The sequence below is a fragment of the Topomyia yanbarensis genome, chromosome 2, assembly GCF_030247195.1.
Source record: "Topomyia yanbarensis strain Yona2022 chromosome 2, ASM3024719v1, whole genome shotgun sequence".
Lineage (NCBI taxonomy): Eukaryota > Metazoa > Arthropoda > Insecta > Diptera > Culicidae > Topomyia > Topomyia yanbarensis.
In genome coordinates this window covers 375404877-375427922 of record NC_080671.1, presented here as the reverse complement: position 1 = coordinate 375427922, position 23046 = coordinate 375404877, and the positions used below count along the sequence as shown (strand labels likewise).

The 23046-nt window shown below is 44.3% G+C and overlaps 1 protein-coding gene across 1 annotated transcript; it reads left to right on the top strand.

Moving 5' to 3' along the window:
• The first annotated feature begins 1371 nt into the window (after positions 1-1371).
• Positions 1372-22616, top strand: LOC131680768 (uncharacterized). Its single transcript, XM_058961479.1, has 13 exons — positions 1372-1636; positions 1692-2257; positions 2312-2589; positions 2647-2809; positions 2874-2963; positions 20115-20194; positions 20247-20301; positions 20377-20638; positions 20697-20891; positions 20946-21384; positions 21448-21700; positions 21765-21942; positions 21997-22616. The coding sequence occupies exons 1-12, from the start codon at positions 1507-1509 to the stop codon at positions 21861-21863; spliced, it is 2610 nt and encodes an 869-aa protein (XP_058817462.1). The 5' UTR covers positions 1372-1506; the 3' UTR covers positions 21864-21942; positions 21997-22616.
• The last annotated feature ends 430 nt before the right edge of the window (positions 22617-23046 follow it).

Here is a 23046-nt window from a genome sequence, read left to right as displayed (position 1 = left end):
GGACCCTAGATAACGGCCCATCAACACCCAGACTGGGACCAACGGCTTTACTTCCTTTCCGAATGAAGACGTGCCACCTTTTTCACCACCTGCGAATGGCTATCACGACTACCACACAACCACCGGCTCCGTCAATATCCTTCATTTACAATATAACAACATGCTGCATAAGTATAGGTACATCGGCTGTTACCTTTAGTCGTTGATCAAAGAAATAGGGGACCTTTAATGCCCCTCAACGGAGACTACGTCTAGATCCATCACATGAGTCGAAAATTTGGTTAGTATCACTATAGAAACATGACAACAGTTTGGTGCAAGCTACATATCATTTCTTCGATTCACCTTTTGATAGTGGTTAAAGTTTTTTTATTAAAAGAAAATTATTAAAGAATTTGTATGAAGTTGATGCTTTTCAGCTTTCTCCCATCACCAAAATATGTTCTCATGAATTTACTTCTGCGTAGCAAATGAACCTTACATCCAAGATTTTTAGCCATTATTCGTTGGATTGACAGTCATTCCGACAGTGTGAACTCTCACGTCTTCAACAAAGTTGTTTGTAATGTCATTTTCAACAACTTTACTGAAGACTAGCGTATCTAATTCTTTATTTTCTATTATATTAAAAACACTTTTAAATAAACGCTGAGCTAATACGTTTGAGAAGCGAGAAACTTACTGGAAGATAACTAGGCTCAAAGTTGGGATGTATTGTAATCAATTCACTCTAATGTGACATTGGTCTGTCAAAACAAATCAATTGTAGATGAATTCCTCACGTATCGTATCTAGACATATCGCACGTAGATCCATTGGTCGGCTTAGCAGTACATTAAAAAAAACAACTATGCTGTAGTGATAAAAGTAATACCCAACATAAATCTCCGACTACATACGGGGAACGTGCAATTTGAGCCAATGTATCCAGTTTCGCTACACCTGATCACTGCCGTGTAAAAACAAGTTTGAAGTTAAAATACGATGTAAGTATGCAGGCAAAATATGATGGCTCTGCAATTACGAGGGAAAAACAGAAAGTTAACAACTAGAATTTCCTATTGTTACTTTCAACCTATTGAAAAGTTCCACGAGAATAATAGACTTGAAATCTCCAATGAAGGAGCGGTGTCACTTCGTGCCATTTTTCTTTTGAGGGTCAAACATCTAAAACCTAACCTTAGTCGATTGATGGAACAGAGACAGCCTACATTGTGGAGACACACAGCCACAAATTGATTTTTAACGGAGGCCCACAACACGTGTCTCTAGTAATGATCGAGCGATAAGCGCTCGCTAGGTATGCAACCCTCACATGCTGCGTAAATTGCTTTCAAGTTTCTATTCAATCTTGCCGTGCCCATAGGCTGGGCTGGTTCATAAATAACCTCTCTCTCGCTCCGAGTTCCGATAAATATAGCTGTAAATTGTCCCACCGTCGTTTCCAGTCGACAACTGTCTGCCTTGACCAAATCAGTTCCTTGTGGAATCACGTGACCGGGTGGCATGAAGCTGCTGACAGTGACCTCGCGTAACGTTAAGAAGTTACATCGTTTCCGATTTCCGTGGGCAAGAACTCTGCCGCTCAAACCCCATAATAGCTACGATGGAAGCTTTCATCAGGCTGTGGCTCCTGGTTGGTGGGAAGAATTTGGATCACAGTTAAAATTATTTTAATATCTTGCTCGCAGTTCTACTTTTAGGGCAGTGTTTAACTCTCATGCCGGTGGTTGGAATCTTCAATCGCAACTCCAGAAACACGCGCTTCAAACTGCGAAGCTTCCGTTTCATTTACTCACTGACCTATGCGCTTGTCGTAGGCGTTTACGTTGTACTAGCTTGTCGAAGATGCATTTTGAAAGGATTAAATGTTAGCTTTTTTGGGGACCTGGTCTATTTGTTGGTGGTTTACACCGCGGCTATTCTGTTTTTATTCATCGCTTTCCGCTGGCATGAGATTTTGATGCAATTTAGTGCCTGCGAGAGTTTGTTTCTCAGAGATCCTTACAACAGAGTGACCAAACGACTGATGAAGTGGAGTCTTATCTGGAGAATTCGCTCACTTGTGTTCGGAATTTTTGTTTTGGCAATAGTAGAAGACTCGCTACTGTACTATTCATCCTATCAGGATAATATCGTACAGATGGATTTCTGCAATCGGACAAACGTAAGTTTCTGGGAAAATTTTTATTTTCGAGAGTACCCGCAGATCTTCCGGATAGTTCCGGTTAATTACGGATCGGTGATAATTGTAGAGGTAGGTAAAACTTTTGCATTCAAAGTAGTTAACTGATTCCATCTTATCCACCAGTGGATTAACAAGTGCATGCGCTATACCTGGACATATTTGGACATGTTTATAATATCGTTCAGCTTTGGAGCTCAGTTTCGGTACAGTCAACTATACCATCGGTTGGCTAGCATTGAGGGCGTCGTTCATCCCGCAAACTTCTGGCGCGACATCCGTAGAGACTACGTGGCCGTCTCTCAGCTAGTTCTATTTTTGGATGACAAATTCGGTTCACTGATTCTGTTGGCTTGTGCCAACGACATGTACTTCATAGCGACACAGCTTTTCAACGGGTTCCAGTAAGGAAAACAGAGTTCAGTGACGAGATGGTAATAATTACGAATGCTTGATTGCAGGCGACGTCCAGCGGTCGCCACTATGGCTTACTTTTGGTATTCGCTAATTTTGCTGATCTTCCGAACGATTTGCATGCTTTATGTTAGCTCGGGTGTGCACGTTGCAGCAGTAAGCCCGTTAAATTTATTGCGAAATGTGCCGTCCAAAGATTGGTGCCTTGATGTAAGTACAGAAAAAGCAGCGAATCTTGTAAAGTTGTTTTACTTTAGCTCACCCTTAATTTCAGCTTCAACGTTTGTCAGATGATGTAGCATCGGGAGACAATACGCTGTCAGGGAAGAAGTTTTTCTTTTTGAAGAGGCAAATCATTTTGGCAGTAAGTACATGTTTCTGCAAATTGTGAAAAAGTTTGTACAGTTTGTGTAAATTTGAATATTAGGTGAATTTGGATACTTTCTTTGAACTTGACTTGTGTGTCAATTTTTTTACCAGAATTGGTTTCAACGTATTCAAGCACTGGGTAAACTAGGTTTACCGCTAATCGATGTATTAGGTTTTGTTATTTGGTGCAGACCCATGCGCAGAAAATTCTCCAGGGCGGTGGGGGGGGGGGGGGTTGATTTCTTAAACGTTTATTTTAAATGAAACGTACAGAAATCCTCAAATTTTGAAGATTTTTTCAGAGGGTTGGATCTAGTCTTGTGAACCAAACGACTCAGCTCAACAAATTGGGTAAATGTTTGTTATCGAGAAGGAGTCATCAAAAGACACCGCCGCATAGTAGTCGGAAGGCCCAAAAACGTGAACTTAATTCACTAGAGGTTGTAACACGTCAGGATAACAATTTAGCACTGGGTGGAAATATACCTATTTGTGGGTATACACTCCGTAGAGTGTATTTGTTGACAAGTAAAATTATGCTCACCGCTATTCCATACCGTTCACTTTTTCATGTAAATTTCGTTCATTTTCGAGTATAAGAACGGTTTCGTTCGTGCAGCTAGGTTAGATAATTTTTGTTTTATGTTTGTAGATAAATAACATAGGGATTAGTCAGGTCACCGTTCTCCTTTTGCTGTTCAATTGGTTGCTGGCAGGCAACTGGCATCCCTATCTCTACATACAGAGTTTGACAATAGGCAACATCGTTTTTCCACCGATCGATGGGGGTCAGTTTGACAACGTCAAAATCGCTTAAAATGTCATCAGCAAACAATAGTAGCAGTAAACAAAAGAAAACAATGAACACTAACTGATTTGATGTAAACTAAAGTGCTCCTCGTTCGTATTTAGAATTAATTTCGTTACAAGCAAAGTTCTTATGTTGGCTACGAAAATATGACGTCACGTCACCCTCTTGGTTGCTGGATATACTGCCAGGGCGATGACAGCTATGCACCGAGGCGGTTTCCCAGTCAAAAAGGGCAAGTTGCTGGCTAACGGGGGGCTATTTGCCAACTCGGATGCGCTAATTGTCCTTCAATTTGCCAGCAAATTGCTGGCAATTAGGGGGCTATTTCAAATGCAACATTTGGGCGATTTGCCGCCGACTATTTTTAGCCGCTCTACCCGCCTTTAAATCGCCCCCAAATCGCCCAGGGAACGCGCCATATAATCACCCTTAATTGTCTAACATGAAAATTATAAATATTACTTATTTTCGGATTCATTATCTACTCACATAAACTTATCACTACACTAGGTAATCACCACCAAATAATAGGAAGAATCAATGGTTAAATTGGCATTGCACACCAAAACTTACCACAATATGACTTTTATTAAGAGTTTAGGTCAGATATCTTGTTCCACTATATTTACACACGATTCCACCATTTTCCACATTCGTTGGCTAAATGAAGTGCACTAAACAAACAAAATACAAGCGAGAACACGCCAATTGTTTAAAAAAAACTATTTAAACATGAACCGCCATATTTGAAAAACGCAAATACAACCAAGTCCTTTTCAGCCGCCAGAAAATTTGTAAGTGTTGAAGTTGCCTTTAAATCGCATTCGCAAATTGCATTTGTTCCTAGGGGCAATTAGCACAGGCGAGTTGAGTTAAACGTCAAACTGTTTAAATCGTCTGACCATGTTCGTCCGCATTTTTTTTGACAGTTTTGTCGGTTTTGTTTTGGTCGGGTGGAAGGCGGCCATCGCGGTGATGTTTTAGTTAGTGACAGACCACGGTATATGCAAGACGTCCTCGATAAACCGGTCCAGGACAGTTAACAGCCACAACAGCAATTGTATGAAGTGCGCGTGTGTGACGGAAGATATTCGTCGGAAAGTGCCGGCCAGTAGACAAAGCGCTACTTACAAGGTCGAACAATCGAATATATTCACAGGGTATCTTTGGACGAATTGTTTGTCAGAATATTCCCCAAAAACTTATAAAAATCAAAATTAGGCATGGCTTACTACGATCAAACTAAAAAATTAACTCTTTATACTGACGGGGAAGAAAGTTGGTGTCTTCGGCAAAGCTTTAGAAATGCTCGTAATGAAGAATTTTTTTGAACAACTTGAACTTGTTGGATTTAAAGTTATCGATTTATAAAGCGTTTTCTATAGCAACACCCTTAAATTTAGTTTCTTTAATATAACTTTTTCCACTGTGACTTTTCGTGCAAACCATGTTCCAAACAAATGTAGAGGGCCTTAAAAACGCTATATAAATCGATAACATTAAGTCCTACAAGTTCAAGTTGTTCACCAAAATTCTTCATTACGAGCATTTCTATAACCTTGTCGAAGACACCAACTTTCTATCCCGTCAGTATAAAAAGTTACCTGTTTACAGCCACCTTCGTCGGGCTTTCTACCCTTCTTGGTGCTAGTCGTTCCTATTTATCTGCTAGCTGGTGCTGAGAACTTCTCGGCGGCGGTATTTCACCCTATACCGATGCCCATTTTCGCGATCCATTTCGCTGCCATTCCAACGGAATAATCATCGGCGGTAAAATTTCTCTAGACAACGATATCCCGATTTTCTCCAACTTCGTGTTATTTCCTCCTTAGTTGCCGTTGCTAGCCCGCTGACCGACATCTGCTGTTTACTCACCACTGTTGCCAATATCGAAGCTTGTCGAAACGTGAACTGATCCATCAGAGAAGCCGTCCAACTTGACATACATTCCCTTCCAGCCACTCTCGCAAAGTTTCGTCTTTGGTTTCTTCATTGACTTGTTTCTAGAGTGACCGAACTAAAATGACATTTATGTTTGTCAAAACGGTTTGCAGTATATTTTTTTTCCTAAATAGGAAGTTAATACATTTTTAAATGTAATTCGAAACCTTCATGGGATGGCTTTGAACCCCCCCCCCTTGCGCACGTGCCTGTTTCAGCGTATTATCATGTCTAAATTGTCCTCGCGCATCTCGTTAATTGGCTGATTCCCCGCAAACGCGCTCATATTTTCATACATACACAGCCATGAAACCATAAATCGGGTTTCAGGAGAAATTTCGCCGCCGGAAAACCCTCCACCGCCGGGGACCAGTCGGGTAGTACGCGATATAGCACCAGGTTCGGGTCGTTAGTAAACCGCACGTCAGGCTTCACCGGAATCGCCGGACCAACCTCGACACCCTACGGGGTAGCTCGTGAGAAGACTAGATCCACTGCTGGTGATTATAGCGAGTAGACCGCGTCGATCAGTTAGCAGTGGGTCGTTAGGGCGCCAGTGAATCGGAAGCTACGCTCCACCCGGAATCGCTGGACAGACCTCAGCACCTTCTGGCTGGCCCGCGGAGTAGGCTATGTCCACCGCTGAGAACTAGATCAAGTAGATCGGGAAGAAGCGGGGAGCTGAATGGCTCGCGGAAACGAACATCGGTTTCGGGTAGAAATCTATAGTTCACGGTAGGGTAACTGGTAGCTAATCGCCTCACGTCACAAACACGGATACCTAGAGAAATTCCGCTGCAGGGGAACTCTCAGTCGGGTAGTTCACAGCCGGATAATATCCGAGTAGATCTCGGTTAGGCTGGGATGTAAATGGCTCCAGGAAGTGGGTATCAGTGTTGGGGACTATTAATAATTTACGTAACGCAAAAATTGCCCAAAACTAACTCCCTCCTCCCCCAATGTAACAAATCGTCACAATTTTATCGATCCCTCCCTCCCCTACTACGTAACAAATTCTTAATTTTTTTTCTACAATAGAAACATGTTACGTAACATTATAACTTACTCCCCCTCTCCCATATGTCAAAACATGCCACAATTTGTCGTTCCCCCTCATCCCCTAAAAGCGTTACCTAATTTATGAACGGTCCCTTGGGAGAAATTCCTCCGTCGGGGAACTATCGGTTGGAGTAGGGTGAGCTCACCGTCGGGGACTATCCGAGTAGATCGTGATGAGGCCGGGAGCTGAATGACTCACGGAAACAGGAGCTAAATGGTTCATGGAATCAGCGTCTGAACGGCTCACGGAGCTGAGAGATAAAAAGGCTACCTAATAGATGGAGACAAGAAGCAAGAGAAGAGTCAAGAGTTAAATCAAAACTCAAAGGTCGTGAGGCTCCGAAATAGAGCAGAACAAAGAGGTTGGACGAAAGAACACGAGCCCCCCCACGAAGTTATACCTTGATGTAGTTTCGTGGGGAAGAAGGGCGAAAAAAGAGAAAGGAGTGTTTTAGTGGACAAACGTAAGTCGTGAGTCCCACACAGTGCCAATACACCAATACTCTGCAGGCAAGGCTTTTGAAGCTTTTTAAATCTTACTAGAAAAAGCACGATCATCACCCCGGACCTACTGCGAGTTGGGAAGTTTTTCTGGGATATGGTGCGGTTTGAACTGGGCTCTGCTAAACCTCTAAAAAGCCAGAACTTCGAAAGCGGCTCCGACGAAGTTAGTCTGTGCCGCTTCTGCTAAGATCCTAAGATTGCACTTTAGCCCAGCAAGACTTTCAAACGGCACATCAGAATCTACGCCAGTAACGTCCTGACTTTGGTATACGGCGAACGTCAACGGACAGGACACGGATCACGAATTGGACGACGACTTTGGGCTGACAGGTGTGTTGAGCTACTCCTTGAGTAAGGAAGGATGACACCGATTTGAAATGGCGAGTGGGCCAACAGCATGACTGCACCCGTCCCGACAAACCCCTGGCAGGTCTCCGGGTTCGTTCAAAACTAACTCGTTACCATTTAGTTGGTGGTACTACCTTCGGATGAACCATCCCCGATTATACGCCGATCCGGCTCTGAACACTACTCCCCTTCAAGGAAAACCTCCCTGCTTCATAGATAATCATGGGATGATAAGAGGCAACTAGAGTGGAGATCGCGGGCCAATAAATGGTAAAAAAAACAAAGAAACTCACACATACAGAGCGGAATCCGTTCACTAGAGGTGGTTTGGTGAGGTCATCACCACCATCAGCAGCTGAAGTAATTCAGCAAAAACAGAAAGAGGGGAAATAGCAGCAACAGCAGAAGCTGTGCCAACAGCCATAGCGGAGCGGGATGAGCTCCACCTCACAGAAGTCAAAAGTAGTGACAGCGAAGTACTTAGTGGAGGAGCTCCATAAGTTTGAGGATGCGAGAAACATTAACCATTTCATGCCCAACTTTTTTCATGTAGGGTTTCAGAACTATTTTCCTTGAAAACGATGAGATCAAGAAACACTAAAAGTCTTTTTTCATAAAGATAGGTGCTTCCCTCGTAGTGCTAGCAGCTGCTCAATTTTTACCTTCTAATGCTCAATACCATTCTCCTAGAATATTTACAATTGTTCAATTGCATGGAAAACGTAGCCAAAGATAGCCGAAATTGATAAGTTTTATCAGTTTTCAAAAATATTGCACCATAAGGAAGATATATGAAAAAATCTTTTTCAGTCGTTAACGTAAATTGGTTCTGGCAGCACTGCTCCGTTGGAATCCAATCAGACTAATTGCAATAACTGCTGTTTTAGAGCTGATCCTTGTAACTGTTAACGCTCAAATGACTCAAATGAAAGTCACATTTATTAGCCTTACTTGTTTTTGCGAACAAATCTTGCCTCAAACAAAAGTTATAGCTGTTTAAAAACGTTGTTGTCCACAAACAACATGGGCATGAATGGGTTAAGGAGATGGTTCTCAGAAACCTGCCGTGAAGGAGTATGACACGGCAATGCGGAGGGCGAATGTAGCTAAGCAAGCATGGCGTCGACTAAGGCTACTATCTTCCTAGCCCATCCGGAACATGGTAAGGAGAAGCAGATTGGAGTTGAGAACACGCCAGCTTCCATGAGTCCAACGAGGACAAAATCCTTGCAAGGAGACGAAAGACCAGGCGGGCCAAAGAAGTAGGCGCTCGAGGACGCTGCTGTTGCTGGAGGAAAAGACGCAACCCAACAGGGAGAATGCTAGAGTACCGTTGTAGATCGGAAGGAGAAACATAGGAAACAGGAAAAGCAGAAAGATGAGCGAAAGAGTGAGGCGACCAGGAGAGGAAAGCCTCGTCAGAAGGCGTCAAAGGGAGAAGCCGTGCTCGTCAAAGCCAATGACTCGACGACTTATGCAGCGCTGCTCAAGAAGATCAAAGAGGAGCAGGATTTGAGGGAAAAAATGGTAAGAATTAGGCGTACCCAAAAAAGCGAGATGCTCTTCGAGTTGACGAAGGATCCCACGATTAACAGCTCGACCTCGCAGGAGACTATTACCAAATCAATACGGGAAATGGCAAAAATTGAAGCCTTAAACACGAAGATGGTGATTATGTGCAAGGAACTTGATGAAATCGCGACGGAAGATGAACTGTGAGGTGCACTGAAGCAGCAGTGTAACCTGGGCGAGGTGCATATGCCGATCCGGTTAAAGAAGGAATATGGAGGAACTCAGACAGCGATGATTCGTTTACCGGTAACCGCTGCCGCTGGAGGTAGGCAAAGTTACGGTTGGATGGTCGAGATGCCCGTTGAGAGCCGCTCCACGAGTGAATCAACAAGCGAAGAAATGCTTCAAGTGTTTGGGTTTTGGACATTTGGCAGGGGCTTGCAAGGGCCCGGATAGATCCAGAATGTGCTGGAAATGCGGAGAGACGGGTCATCTTGCGAGAGACTGCACGCAGAGGCCGAAGTGCATGCGTTGTACTCCAGCGGACGGAAACGACCATCAGACGGATGGTTTTGAATGCCCTGGCTACAAAAGAGCGACTGCAGGTCAATAGTAATCGAAATAACCCAGATAAATCTGAATCACTGTGATATCGCACAGCAGCTGTTGTGGCAGCTTACGGCAGAAGCTATGTGTTACGTCGCATTCATTGCAGATCCGTATCAAGTCATTCCTGATAACGGCAACTGGGTGGCGAATAGATCGGGAACGGCTGTGATTCAAGTTATGCGCCGATTCCCCATTCAAGAAGTTGTAGAACGCTCACATGAAGGCTTCGTGATCGCCAAAATCAACGGCGTCTTCGTGTGAAGCTGTTACGCTTCTCCAAGATGGGCAGTGGAGCAGTTCAGCTTAATGCTGGAGCAGTTGACTGAACAGTTGATCGGTTGGAAGCCGGTAGTCATTGGTGGTGACTTCAACGCATGGGCTGTGGAGTGGGGCAGTAGAGTAACTAACACAAGCGGTTGTATCCTGCAAGAAGCTCTAGCAAAGTTGGACGTACGATTGTGAAATGAAGGTTCCGTTAACATATTTCAGAGACACGGGAGGGAGTCTATCATCGACTTTACATTCTGTAGTCCTTCATTGATGGCGAATATGGATTGGAGAGTATGCGAAACATATACGACTAGCGACCACCACGCGATTCGCTACCGTATCGGTCAACGGAACCTTGCTGCAGCGCGGAGAAGGTGAGCGAGAGTGGAAGACAAAAGCCTTCAACAAAGACCTCTTCGTTGAGGCGCTTCGGTCGAACGGTGAGACCGAGAACGTGGATGCGGCTGACCTAACAAGAAGGATTGTGGCGGCTTCTGACGTCACAATGCCGCGAAAACTAAAATCGCGCAATAAACGGCGACCGGCTTACTGGTGGAACGAGACTCTTAGAACGCTACGCGTTGCTTGCCTCAGAGCCAGAAAGCGGGCCCAGAGAGCAATATCTGAACCAGATAGAGAAGAACGCAAGACAGCGTTTCGGGAAGCTAGGGGCGCTTTGAAACAGGATATCAGACCTTGCAAGTCAGATTACTACTGGGGCGACGCGTACCGAGTCGTGATGGCGAAAGTGCCAGTTGAAATGTGCCCGGGTAAGCTGAAGATAATCGTCGAAGGTCTTTTCCGAACCACAATCTAACTATCTGGCCTCAGACACTGTATGGGGAATAAGAAGGAGCACAAACGGACGATCGGCAAGTGACTAACGATGAGCTCGCAGAAGCATCTAAGCGCCAGAAACCAAAGAAAGTCCCCGGTCCGTATAGAATACAAAACGTGGTGCTGAAAGCTTCAATCCTGGCATTTCCGGACATGTTCAAGATGGTGCTGTAGAAGTGTTCAACTGAGGGCTACTTCCCCGGAATGTGGAAGGTACAGAAGCTGGTGTTACTACCGAAGCCAGGGAAGCCACCGAGCTATCCAGGCTCGTAAATGCCTATATGTCTGCTGGATACACTCGGAAAGAATCTGTTTAACAGGCTGTTGAAATGCACGGAGGGTGTGCGCGGACTGTCCAAGATGCAGTTCGGACTTCGCAAAGGAGTATCGGCAGTGGAGGCAATTCGAACCCTGCTCTAGAGTGCTGAGAAGGCTTCTAAACAGAAGCGAAGAGGAGATCGATACTAAGCTATGGTCACGATAGATGTGAAGAATGCATTTAACAGCGCCAGCTGGAGAGCCATCGCTGCAGCGCTGCACAGAATGAGGGTTCCCGACTATTATCCTGAAGAGCTACTTCCAAAGCAGAGTGCTGCTGTACGAGACGAGGCAAGGGCAGAAGTCAATGCGAGTTTCAGCGTGCGTTCATCAGGGCTCCATTCTCGGTCCAACTCTCTGGAAAACGATGTACGATGGGCTCTTAACACTGCGGCTACCCAGAAAAGTGAAAACAGTGGGTTTCGCGGAAGACGTGTCACTAATGGTGCTGCATGAGACACTTGAAGAAGTGGTCGGAGACAATAGACACTGGATTAACGGGGTCAAGCTGCAAATAACTCACCACAAGAAGGAGATGTTGTTGGTCAGCAACTGCAAAGTGGTTCAACAGATGCAGATCGACGTCGGAGGGCATCGAAGCGTGCATTGAAGCAATTGGGAGTGAAAACCGGTTGAGCTTCAACAACCACGTCGACTATACCTGCGAAAAGTCGGTGAATGAAACCAACGCAATAGCGAGAATCATGCCAAACGTCGGCGGTCTACTGTTTTGTCATCCTAATGAAAATCGTGTCTGGGGTGTGTAGTAGATAAGACCTTCCCAGAAAAATATAAATAGAGCACATAAAAATATCAACATCTTTTCATTGAATATGGCTGGCAAACAATTGTTATCCCTATTATTTGTAAAGCGTAATTTCGAAGCTTTAGAAACGAAAGGGAGAAACTGAGCGATATAAACGATAGACCGATGGGTGTGCGACGGTGTGGGTTGCAGTTGAGCATACTTACCAGTAGCAAAGTGAGCTGTCCCGTGAGTAAGTGTGTGTGGCTGACGTTTTGAAATCGTATGGGAAACGAGAGGGTGAAACCGAGAGAAAAATAAAGATTTGTGGATGCGAGACTGGTGGAGTGGTGGCGCGCCTTATATTAACAACTGAGCGAAAGCTTTGTTGGCGTATATGTTTTTAGTTGTGGGAATTAGAATGAGAAAGGAATAGTAAATCCTATTTTGTGAGCAAGTGTGAGTGTGTTGAATGTGGCTAAAAAGTAGGCACGCGATTGCTAGTTTAGTTTTTAGAGCACAGTTGGCGGATTAAGACGCTTTGGCCAGCAGTTGAAACGAAAAAAAAAAATCGCAAGGAATGCGACAATGGCGCAGTGGCTCCCAGTGACCGGTATGTACTGTGAATGGCGGATTCTTTTTAAGAACGTGATGTGTTGCCGTAGAGTGATGTTGCGAGATTTATATTTATCTGTGTTCAAGTAAATCGATGGTGCGTGATTCGTATTTGGCGATACAATGTTAAGCTTTAGGGAGATTTTACAGCGGCCATGTTGGTCTTTATAGAAGAATGTGTAGAGGGTTACAGGTGCCAGTGATTACTCATCTGGTACTGCTGAAGTAAGCGTTCGCATTTCGTATGGTGCTAGAAAAGGTCAACCCGCATATTATGGTAGGGAGATAATGCTGGTATTGCTTTTTTAAACTTTTGTGCCAAGTTGATGATAAAAGCTTTAAACGTTTTAATGATTTCTAAACTGATTCGCGCGGGAGGTCGTGAATTTTTTTGTAAATTTGCAGATTTGTGCGAGAGGACGCGTATCCGATTTTGGAACGTGCGAGAGGCCAGGAAACAGGTTCGTGCGTGTAGATTCATGCGTATTTGTTTGGATTCGTGCGAGAGGACGCGAATCAGGATTTTTTGACTTGTGCGAGAGGACGCGAGTCGAGTGGTTGAGATTCGTGCGAGAGGACGCGAATCAGATTTGTTTGGATTCGTGCGAGAGGACGCGAATCGGTTCGAATTTGTCTGGATTCGTGCGAGAGGACGCGAATCGGTTCGAATTTGTTTGGATTCGTGCGAGAGGACGCGAATCAGGATTTTTTGACTCGTGCGAGAGGACGCGAGTCGAGTGGTTGAGATTCGTGCGAGAGGACGCGAATCAGATTAGTTTGGATTCGTGCGAGAGAACGCGAATCGGTTCGAATTTGTTTGGATTCGTGCGAGAGGACGCGAATCAGGCTTTTTTGACTCGTGCGAGAGGACGCGAGTCGAGTGGTTGAGATTCGTGCGAGAGGACGCGAATCAGATTTGTTTGGATGCGTGCGAGAGGACGCGAATCGGTTCGAATTTGTTTGGATTCGTGCGAGAGGACGCGAATCAGGATTTTTTGACTCGTGCGAGAGGACGCGAGTCGAGTGGTTGAGATTCGTGCGAGAGGACGCGAATCAGATTTGTTTGGATTCGTGCGAGAGGACGCGAATCGGTTCGAATTTGTTTGGATTCGTGCGAGAGGACGCGAATCAGGATTGTTTGACTCGTGCGAGAGGACGCGAGTCGAGTGGTTGAGATTCGTGCGATAGGACGCGAATCAGATTTGTTTGGATTCGTGCGAGAGGACGCGAATCGGTTCGAATTTGTTTGGATTCGTGCGAGAGGACGCGAATCGGTTCGAATTTGTTTGGATTCGTGCGAGAGGACGTGAATCGGTTCGAATTTGATTGGATTCGTGCGAGAGGACGCGAATCAGGCTTTTTTGACTCGTGCGAGAGGACGCGAGTCGAGTGGTTGAGATTCGTGCGAGAGGACGCGAATCTGATTTGTTTGGATTCGTGCGAGAGGACGCGAATCAGATTAATTTGGATTCGTGCGAGAGGACGCGAATCGGTTCGGATTTATTTGGATTCGTGCGAGAGGACGCGAATCAGGATTTTTTGACTTGTGCGAGAGGACGCGAGTCGAGTGGTTGAGATTCGTGCGAGAGGACGCGAATCAGATTTGTTTGGATTCGTGCAAGAGGACGCGAATCAGGTTTGTTTTGACTTGTGCGAGAGGACGCGAATCGATCTGTACTTGTTGAGATTCGTGCGGGAGGACAAGAATCAGGTTTGTTGTAATTTGTGTGAGAGGACGCAAGTCGAGTGGTATTTGTTGAGATTCGTGCAAGAGGACGCAAATCGTGTGATATATGATAGGATTCGTGCGAGAGGACGGGAATCGGGTTGCAAATGTTCGTATGTGTACAAGTGCGAGAGAACACGGATCGGATCTGGATAGGTTTTTTTTCGAATAAAAGGTCGTTTGTATTCATTGTTTTAGAGTCATACGAATGGGTAGGAGAATTTTTGCATTGTTGAATAAATGAGTCGTATTCATGATATCTGAGAATGGCAAACACTAAGAAATTACACACTATGAATGTTAAACCTTTTGTAGCAAAAATGTTAAGAAGAAGCAAGTTATCTCTGGAGCTGACATCCCAGCAAAAGGGAAAAAATATTAGAGAAGCAATTTGTTGAACCAAGTACTCACATGCGCGAACTAAAGGCTACAAGTATGTATATTTCACATCAATAGAGTGGAGGTACGGAAGGATGTAGTAGATAAGACCTTCCCAGAAAAATATAAATAGAGCACATAAAAATATCAACATCTTTTCATTGAATATGGCTGGCAAACAATTGTTATCCCTATTATTTGTAAAGCGTAATTTCGAAGCTTTAGAAACGAGAGCGAGAAACTGAGCGATATAAACGATAGACCGATGGGTGTGCGACGGTGTGGGTTGCAGTTGAGCATACTTACCAGTAGCAAAGTGAGCTGTCCCGTGAGTAAGTGTGTGTGGCTGACGTTTTGAAATCGTATGGGAAACGAGAGGATGAAACCGAGAGAAAAATAAAGATTTGTGGATGCGAGACTGGTGGAGTGGTGGCGCGCCTTATATTAACAACTGAGCGAAAGCTTTGTTGGCGTATATGTTTTTAGTTGTGGGAATTAGAATGAGAAAGGAATAGTAAATCCTATTTTGTGAGCAAGTGTGAGTGTGTTGAATGTGGCTAAAAAGTAGGCACGCGATTGCTAGTTTAGTTTTTAGAGCACAGTTGGCGGATTAAGACGCTTTGGCCAGCAGTTGAAACGAAAAAAAAAATCGCAAGGAATGCGACAATGGCGCAGTGGCTCCCAGTGACCGGTATGTACTGTGAATGGCGGATTCTTTTTAAGAACGTGATGTGTTGCCGTAGAGTGATGTTGCGAGATTTATATTTATCTGTGTTCAAGTAAATCGATGGTGCGTGATTCGTATTTGGCGATACAATGTTAAGCTTTAGGGAGATTTTACAGCGGCCATGTTGGTCTTTATAGAAGAATGTGTAGAGGGTTACAGGTGCCAGTGATTACTCATCTGGTACTGCTGAAGTAAGCGTTCGCATTTCGTATGGTGCTAGAAAAGGTCAACCCGCATATTATGGTAGGGAGATAATGCTGGTATTGCTTTTTTAAACTTTTGTGCCAAGTTGATGATAAAAGCTTTAAACGTTTTAATGATTTCTAAACTGATTCGCGCGGGAGGTCGTGAATTTTTTTGTAAATTTGCAGATTTGTGCGAGAGGACGCGTATCCGATTTTGGAACGTGCGAGAGGCCAGGAAACAGGTTCGTGCGTGTAGATTCATGCGTATTTGTTTGGATTCGTGCGAGAGGACGCGAATCAGGATTTTTTGACTTGTGCGAGAGGACGCGAGTCGAGTGGTTGAGATTCGTGCGAGAGGACGCGAATCAGATTAGTTTGGATTCGTGCGAGAGAACGCGAATCGGTTCGAATTTGTTTGGATTCGTGCGAGAGGACGCGAATCAGGCTTATTTGACTCGTGCGAGAGGACGCGAGTCGAGTGGTTGAGATTCGTGTGAGAGGACGCGAATCAGATTTGTTTGGATTCGTGCGAGAGGACGCGAATCGGTTCGAATTTGTCTGGATTCGTGCGAGAGGACGCGAATTGGTTCGAATTTGTTTGGATTCGTGCGAGAGGACGCGAATCAGGATTTTTTGACTCGTGCGAGAGGACGCGAGTCGAGTGGTTGAGATTCGTGCGAGAGGACGCGAATCAGATTAGTTTGGATTCGTGCGAGAGAACGCGAATCGGTTCGAATTTGTTTGGATTCGTGCGAGAGGACGCGAATCAGGCTTTTTTGACTCGTACGAGAGGACGCGAGTCGAGTGGTTGAGATTCGTGCGAGAGGACGCGAATCAGATTTGTTTGGATTCGTGCGAGAGGACGCGAATCGGTTCGAATTTGTTTGGATTCGTGCGAGAGGACGCGAATCAGAATTTTTTGACTCGTGCGAGAGGACGCGAGTCGAGTGGTTGAGATTCGTGCGAGAGGACGCGAATCAGATTTGTTTGGATTCGTGCGAGAGGACGCGAATCGGTTCGAATTTGTTTGGATTCGTGCGAGAGGACGCGAATCAGGATTGTTTGACTCGTGCGAGAGGACGCGAGTCGAGTGGTTGAGATTCGTGCGATAGGACGCGAATCAGATTTGTTTGGATTCGTGCGAGAGGACGCGAATCGGTTCGAATTTGTTTGGATTCGTGCGAGAGGACGCGAATCGGTTCGAATTTGTTTGGATTCGTGCGAGAGGACGTGAATCGGTTCGAATTTGATTGGATTCGTGCGAGAGGACGCGAATCAGGCTTTTTTGACTCGTGCGAGAGGACGCGAGTCGAGTGGTTGAGATTCGTGCGAGAGGACGCGAATCTGATTTGTTTGGATTCGTGCGAGAGGACGCGAATCAGATTAATTTGGATTCGTGCGAGAGGACGCGAATCGGTTCGGATTTATTTGGATTCGTGCGAGAGGACGCGAATCAGGATTTTTTGACTTGTGCGAGAGGACGCGAGTCGAGTGGTTGAGATTCGTGCGAGAGGACGCGAATCAGATTTGTTTGGATTCGTGCGAGAGGACGCGAATCAGATTTGTTTGGATTCGTGCAAGAGGACGCGAATCAGGTTTGTTTTGACTTGTGCGAGAGGACGCGAGTCGAGCTGTACTTGTTGAGATTCGTGCGGGAGGACAAGAATCAGGTTTGTTGTAATTTGTGTGAGAGGACGCAAGTCGAGTGGTATTTGTTGAGATTCGTGCAAGAGGACGCAAATCGTGTGATATATGATAGGATTCGTGCGAGAGGACGGGAATCGGGTTGCAAATGTTCGTATGTGTACAAGTGCGAGAGAACACGGATCGGATCTGGATAGGTTTTTTTTCGAATAAAAGGTCGTTTGTATTCATTGTTTTAGAGTCATACGAATGGGTAGGAGAATTTTTGCATTGTTGAATAAATGAGTCGTATTCATGATATCTGAGAATGGCAAACACTAAGAAATTACACACTATGAATGTTAAACCTTTTGTAGCAAAAATGTTAAGAAGAAGCAAGTTACCTCTGGAGCTGACATCCCAGCAAAAGGGAAAAAATATTAGAGAAGCAATTTGTTGAACCAAGTACTCACATGCGCGAACTAAAGGCTACAAGTATGTATATTTCACATCAATAGAGTGGAGGTACGGAAGGATGTAGTAGATAAGACCTTCCCAGAAGAATATAAATAGAGCACATAAAAATATCAACATCTTTTCATTGAATATGGCTGGCAAACAATTGTTATCCCTATTATTTGTAAAGCGTAATTTCGAAGCTTTAGAAATGAGAGGGAGAAACTGAGCGATATAAACGATAGACCGATGGGTGTGCGACGGTGTGGGTTGCAGTTGAGCATACTTACCAGTAGCAAAGTGAGCTGTCCCGTGAGTAAGTGTGTGTGGCTGACGTTTTGAAATCGTATGGGAAACGAGAGGGTGAAACCGAGAGAAAAATAAAGATTTGTGGATGCGAGACTGGTGGAGTGGTGGCGCGCCTTATATTAACAACTGAGCGAAAGCTTTGTTGGCGTATATGTTTTTAGTTGTGGGAATTAGAATGAGAAAGGAATAGTAAATCCTATTTTGTGAGCAAGTGTGAGTGTGTTGAATGTGGCTAAAAAGTAGGCACGCGATTGCTAGTTTAGTTTTTAGAGCACAGTTGGCGGATTAAGACGCTTTGGCCAGCAGTTGAAACCAAAAAAAAAAATCGCAAGGAATGCGACAGGGTGCTGCGCGGAAAACTAAGCGGAACCGTGAAAAGCTGAATAGGACATTTCGTATAATGGCCGTACGAGTCGCGAGTGCGTACAGAACAATATCGTCGGAGGCAGTATGCGTTATCGCCGGGTGATCCCCATCTGCATCAGTCTTGCGGATGATATCGAGTGCTACAATCGAAAAAACACCAGAAACGCGAAAAAGATGTTGAGAATCGATTCGATGGCGAGGTGGCAGCAGTAAAGGGACAGTGCCGAAAAAGGAAGGTGGACTTGCTGGCTTATCCCAAACCTGTCGACGTGGGTCAACAGAAAGTACGGAGAAGCGAACTTTCACTTGACACAGCTCCGGTCGGGCCACGGCTGCTTCAGGAAGTCTTCATCTGTTCGGGCACGCAACGTCACCGTTGTGCCCAGAGTGTGAGAACGTCGAAAGGACACCGGAGCATGTGGTCTTTCAATGTCCGAGGTTTGAAGCGACACGCAGAGAGATGCTCGAAACGGGAGGGCCGGGCATCAACCCGGATAATGTTCTTTACAAAAGGCAAGCGACGTACAAATGTGGAACGCTGTCAATAGAGTGGTGGCGTCGATGATGACTGCCTTACAGTGAAATTGGCATGATGAACAGCGAGTAGCGGTTTCGGGAATGCAATCACCGCCGGGAAACTCTCCGCCAGAGTAGATTCACCGCAGGGGACTAATCGAGCGAACTTGACGCCACGCTTCACCTGGAATCGCTGGACCCAATCGCTTGGCCCGAAAGAAATATAGCAAAAACAAAACAAGAATCAGTATCGGGAGAACTTCTTTCACCGGGGAACTCCTCAGCGGTGTAAGCTAGATTCACCGCCGGGACTAGACTGAGTAGACCACGACGAGACACCACCAGTCGCGGGTCGTCAGGGCACCACCGAACCGGACGCCCTGCTTCACCCGAGTCGCCGAACTGACCTCGACAGCTGGTTAGTTGGCTTGGTTTCGGGAGAGCTTCTCTCGCCGGGAAATTCTCCGTCGGAGTAGGCTAGGTGCATCGTCGGTGACTAGACCGAGTAGTTTGCGAACAAGGCGGGAGCTCAACGAGTAAGTGGTGCAGAATGGTACGAGAAGGGAGTTGCGGTGCTGAATTGCACAAGGGAGCCGAAGGGCTCGGTAAATTAAACAATATGAAGTATTCCGCCCAGATTGTCTTCGTAGGGGAAGAGCACTAAGCCTCCACCCACGGATAGCTTTCGAACTGCCATACAGAAACTGAACGCTTGTTTTGATGGTCGTGAACTGGTGGTGTTTCGAGGAGTGGTGCTGTAACCCTACTGAAGGAACTAACTACTAAGTAGTTGGATAAGAGTGTGTGCTATGCATTTGAAAAAACCTCCTCCCCGAAGTAATGCCGCAAGGTAGTCCCGGGGAGGAATCCAGTTCTAGGCAAGAGCAGTGGTTTCATCGGGTCGGATGGCAGTCCAAACCAGTTCCCTGAGACGGGAAAGTAGGGAAAATAGAGCAAAAACTTGGTATGTTTTTTATGAAACCAAAAGTTTTTACGTAAGTTTTGCAATCAATGAAATGCCAATCAAATTCAAATAAACAAATCATGTTTTAATGATAGATTCCGTGAGTTCGTTTCTATACTTGGTAGTAATGCAGTGATAATGAAGGTGGGGGCTGAACTGAATGGTACAAGCACCCTATTTATTAAAATCTTACCCAAATGAGAAAAACATCTCTGTCATTTAAATCATATTAGTACTAATGTTGCAAACAAACCGCTTCACACTGATCAATCACTGCTACAATGTATTTAATGTTTCTCACGTGCTTTCTTTTTCCCCTCTTATCAGATGGCTGGAACTCTTGTGACCTACGAACTGGTTCTAATGGACCAGGTCAAGCAGGCACCTGACTCGACTATGGATTGCTCGTATATTTAATTTCCCGCTAAGCAGCTGTTTCCATTCTCACCATTAATTGAGACCACGTGCAGGAGAAAACAACAACTTTAGCATCTACATCGAGGCCACCAATAGCGCTTTATGAACTGTCATTGTTGCGCCAATGTTTTCACTGCTTCATTTCACTGCACTCTTTTGTAGGCGTTGAAAGGGAGTTTTTTGTGACGTACCAACGATGGATAAATCTAGGATTGATGATTTTTGGGCGGCACTGCGACCTATTATCTTTGTAGCACAACTGTTTGCACTTTTCCCAGTGGATGGCATCTTTTCCAAGGACGTCAATCGGATCGCTTTTCGATGGATCAGCCCGAGAAGTTTGTATTCGCTTTGTCTACTCGTTCTAGGTGCTTTGGTTATCATCGCACAGGTACACCATGTGGCTAGTACTACTGCAACAGCTAGTAACATAGGTAGACGAATTGTGTGACATGTGTTTCGAATATTCTTTGACTGAAAAAATCTTTTCAGCTGCGGTTCTTTATTATGTGTTCAACTATAGCGGATTGGTTTGTTTCTTCGTGATTGCGATCCAATGGCGAACGGTGATGGCGAACTGGCGGATGCACGAAGAAGTTTTCCTTCATTCACCGTACCTGGTAAAGGGGCGCAGTTTGAAGTTCCAAGTCAGAGCCGTTGGCATTTCCATATTAGTTTTAGCTTTCAGTAGGTATTATCTTTTAAGGGTTAACTCGAACAGTAGCGTATTATTTCTTTTAGTTGAAGACGTCCTGCACATGTTGTCATGCTACGTGAGCAACCAGGAATACATGTTGCGTTGTGACAACAGTACACCCTTCTGGGAATTGTTTTACGCAAGAGAGCATATACAAATATTCGGATATGTAAAGTATAGTCTACCGTTGGCATTGCTAAACGAATTCGTGCACAAGATTTACCTGTTTGCGTGGTCTTTTATGGACCTCTTCATAACGTTGATTAGTTTGAGTTTGTCGAAACGATTCGAGCAGTTCTATTCCAGAATTGAACACCTGAAGGGAAAGTCGATGCCGGATTCATTTTGGACGGAAATTCGACAGGACTACACACGGCTATCCAACTTGGTGGGTTATATGGACGGTGTTCTTTCTCCAATGATTATGGTTACTTGCGGTTCGGATCTTTTCTTCATCACCTACCAGCTGTACATGTCTGTCCAGTACGTATTGCGTAGTTAAAGTATTGTACTCCGTCATTACACTTCTGTACTTGATTTTTTTAGAATCAACGCTTCCCCGTTATCGACCTCTTACTACCGGATTTCGTTGATGTTCTTGATATTGAGAACACTGGTGATGCTGCTTGCATCGTCTCACATTTATGTAGCTTCAAGGAAGCCTCTAAATATTTTAAGAGCTGTCCCGATGAGCTCCTGGACAATCAACGTTCAACGATTCACCAACGAGATTTTAAACATCGATAATGTTCTATCGGGACACAAGTTCTTCTTCCTCAAGCGGAAGATTATTCTGGCGGTTGGAACCAATTTACACTGTTTTGCTTCCTATACCTTGTTAGCAATGTCCTATTCTATTCCAGATGGCTGGAACGATGATTACTTATGAGCTGGTGATGCTAAGTGAAGTCAAATCTACTACTCAGGCTGATTTTTGTGCTGGCAATCACCGGTTGTTCTAAAATAAGGTAGACAAGGTAGAACGAGGAACAAGATGTTTCGGCAAGCTTAAATCTATGGTCGTCATATAGTCTACTTTAGGTTAGTATTTTATCTATACTGTCAAGCCTATGATAACGATGTTCCCATTTTTAGTTTCATATGTAACGAATGCGGCGCACTCGTACTAAACGATGGCTATACGCGTTCCTAGCAGTTCACGTGTATATGCGTCTTCTACTTAAACCTCTCGGTTACCGCATCACATCTGGTTCTCCTTCATTCAATGCTTTTCACCGAAGTTCACAAGGCGCGCTGCTAGAAAATTTTCATGGTGTGAGCTGAAGGCGAATTAGGTTAGCTTCCTTGCTCCCCTCACTGAAAATTTTCAGAAATAAATTGATAGTCGCAAATAAAAATCTGTTATCAGAAAGCATATATGGTCAAGGCTTCTGTCTGTCACGTTAGATTTTAACGCATATTTCATTAGATAAGTCAGCAAAAACGATAAAACCAGATTCTATCCCAACTGAACATTATTAAGGTCACATAACCGCACATTTTATCTACAGAAAGTTATTTTCTATCATGAGCGGTTTTCGTGTTATTGTCATTTTAATACGTCTGTCACGTTACACAATTTTCGCAGTGTTTGGAGGTTGCCCGACTAAATTGAAAAAGTCTGTTCCGTTGGCCCCCAAATTTGCATGTTTAAGTTGAAGCTTGAAAAACAAGGAAGAGTTTGAAATATAGTTTTTCTGAAGAAAAATTTTGTTTTCGATTTTATGGAGTATTCTCAATGATCTGTCACGTTACAACCAGAATCTGTCACGTTACAGATCTATATTTTTATTGAAGCAAGCATATCGAGACAGTCGCGCACAAATCATCCTCGGTCTGGGAACTGAGTATTAACGAGAAATTTCATGTTTATTTTGAAAAACATATTGGTTTTGATGAACAAGCGTGAATAACTTATGGAAAGGTCGTAATTTCACAAAGTATTATATTATGTCGAAAAAAATCTAAAATAAATTAAAAACATCTGCATTTTGAGGCACAATTTTTCATGCGAACTCTCAATTAAAAAACCATTTTGAAACACATTCTATAACTAAATTATTTAAAGTAAAAAAAAAATTAAAATTAAAAAATTCAAATTTAAAAATTAAAGGAATTTTTGAAATATGTTAAAACTTTTTATTG

What these genes read in the sequence shown, in the direction of transcription:
- LOC131680768 (XM_058961479.1), top strand. Translation starts at nt 1,507, where the DNA reads ATGAAGCTGCTGACAGTGACCTCGCGTAACGTTAAGAAGTTACATCGT. An exon ending in CATATTAGTTTTAGCTTTCA is followed by an intron (nt 20,892 to 20,945) that starts GTAGGTATTATC and finishes TATTTCTTTTAG; the next exon opens with TTGAAGACGTCCTGCACATG. An exon ending in CAGCTGTACATGTCTGTCCA is followed by an intron (nt 21,385 to 21,447) that starts GTACGTATTGCG and finishes TGATTTTTTTAG; the next exon opens with AATCAACGCTTCCCCGTTAT.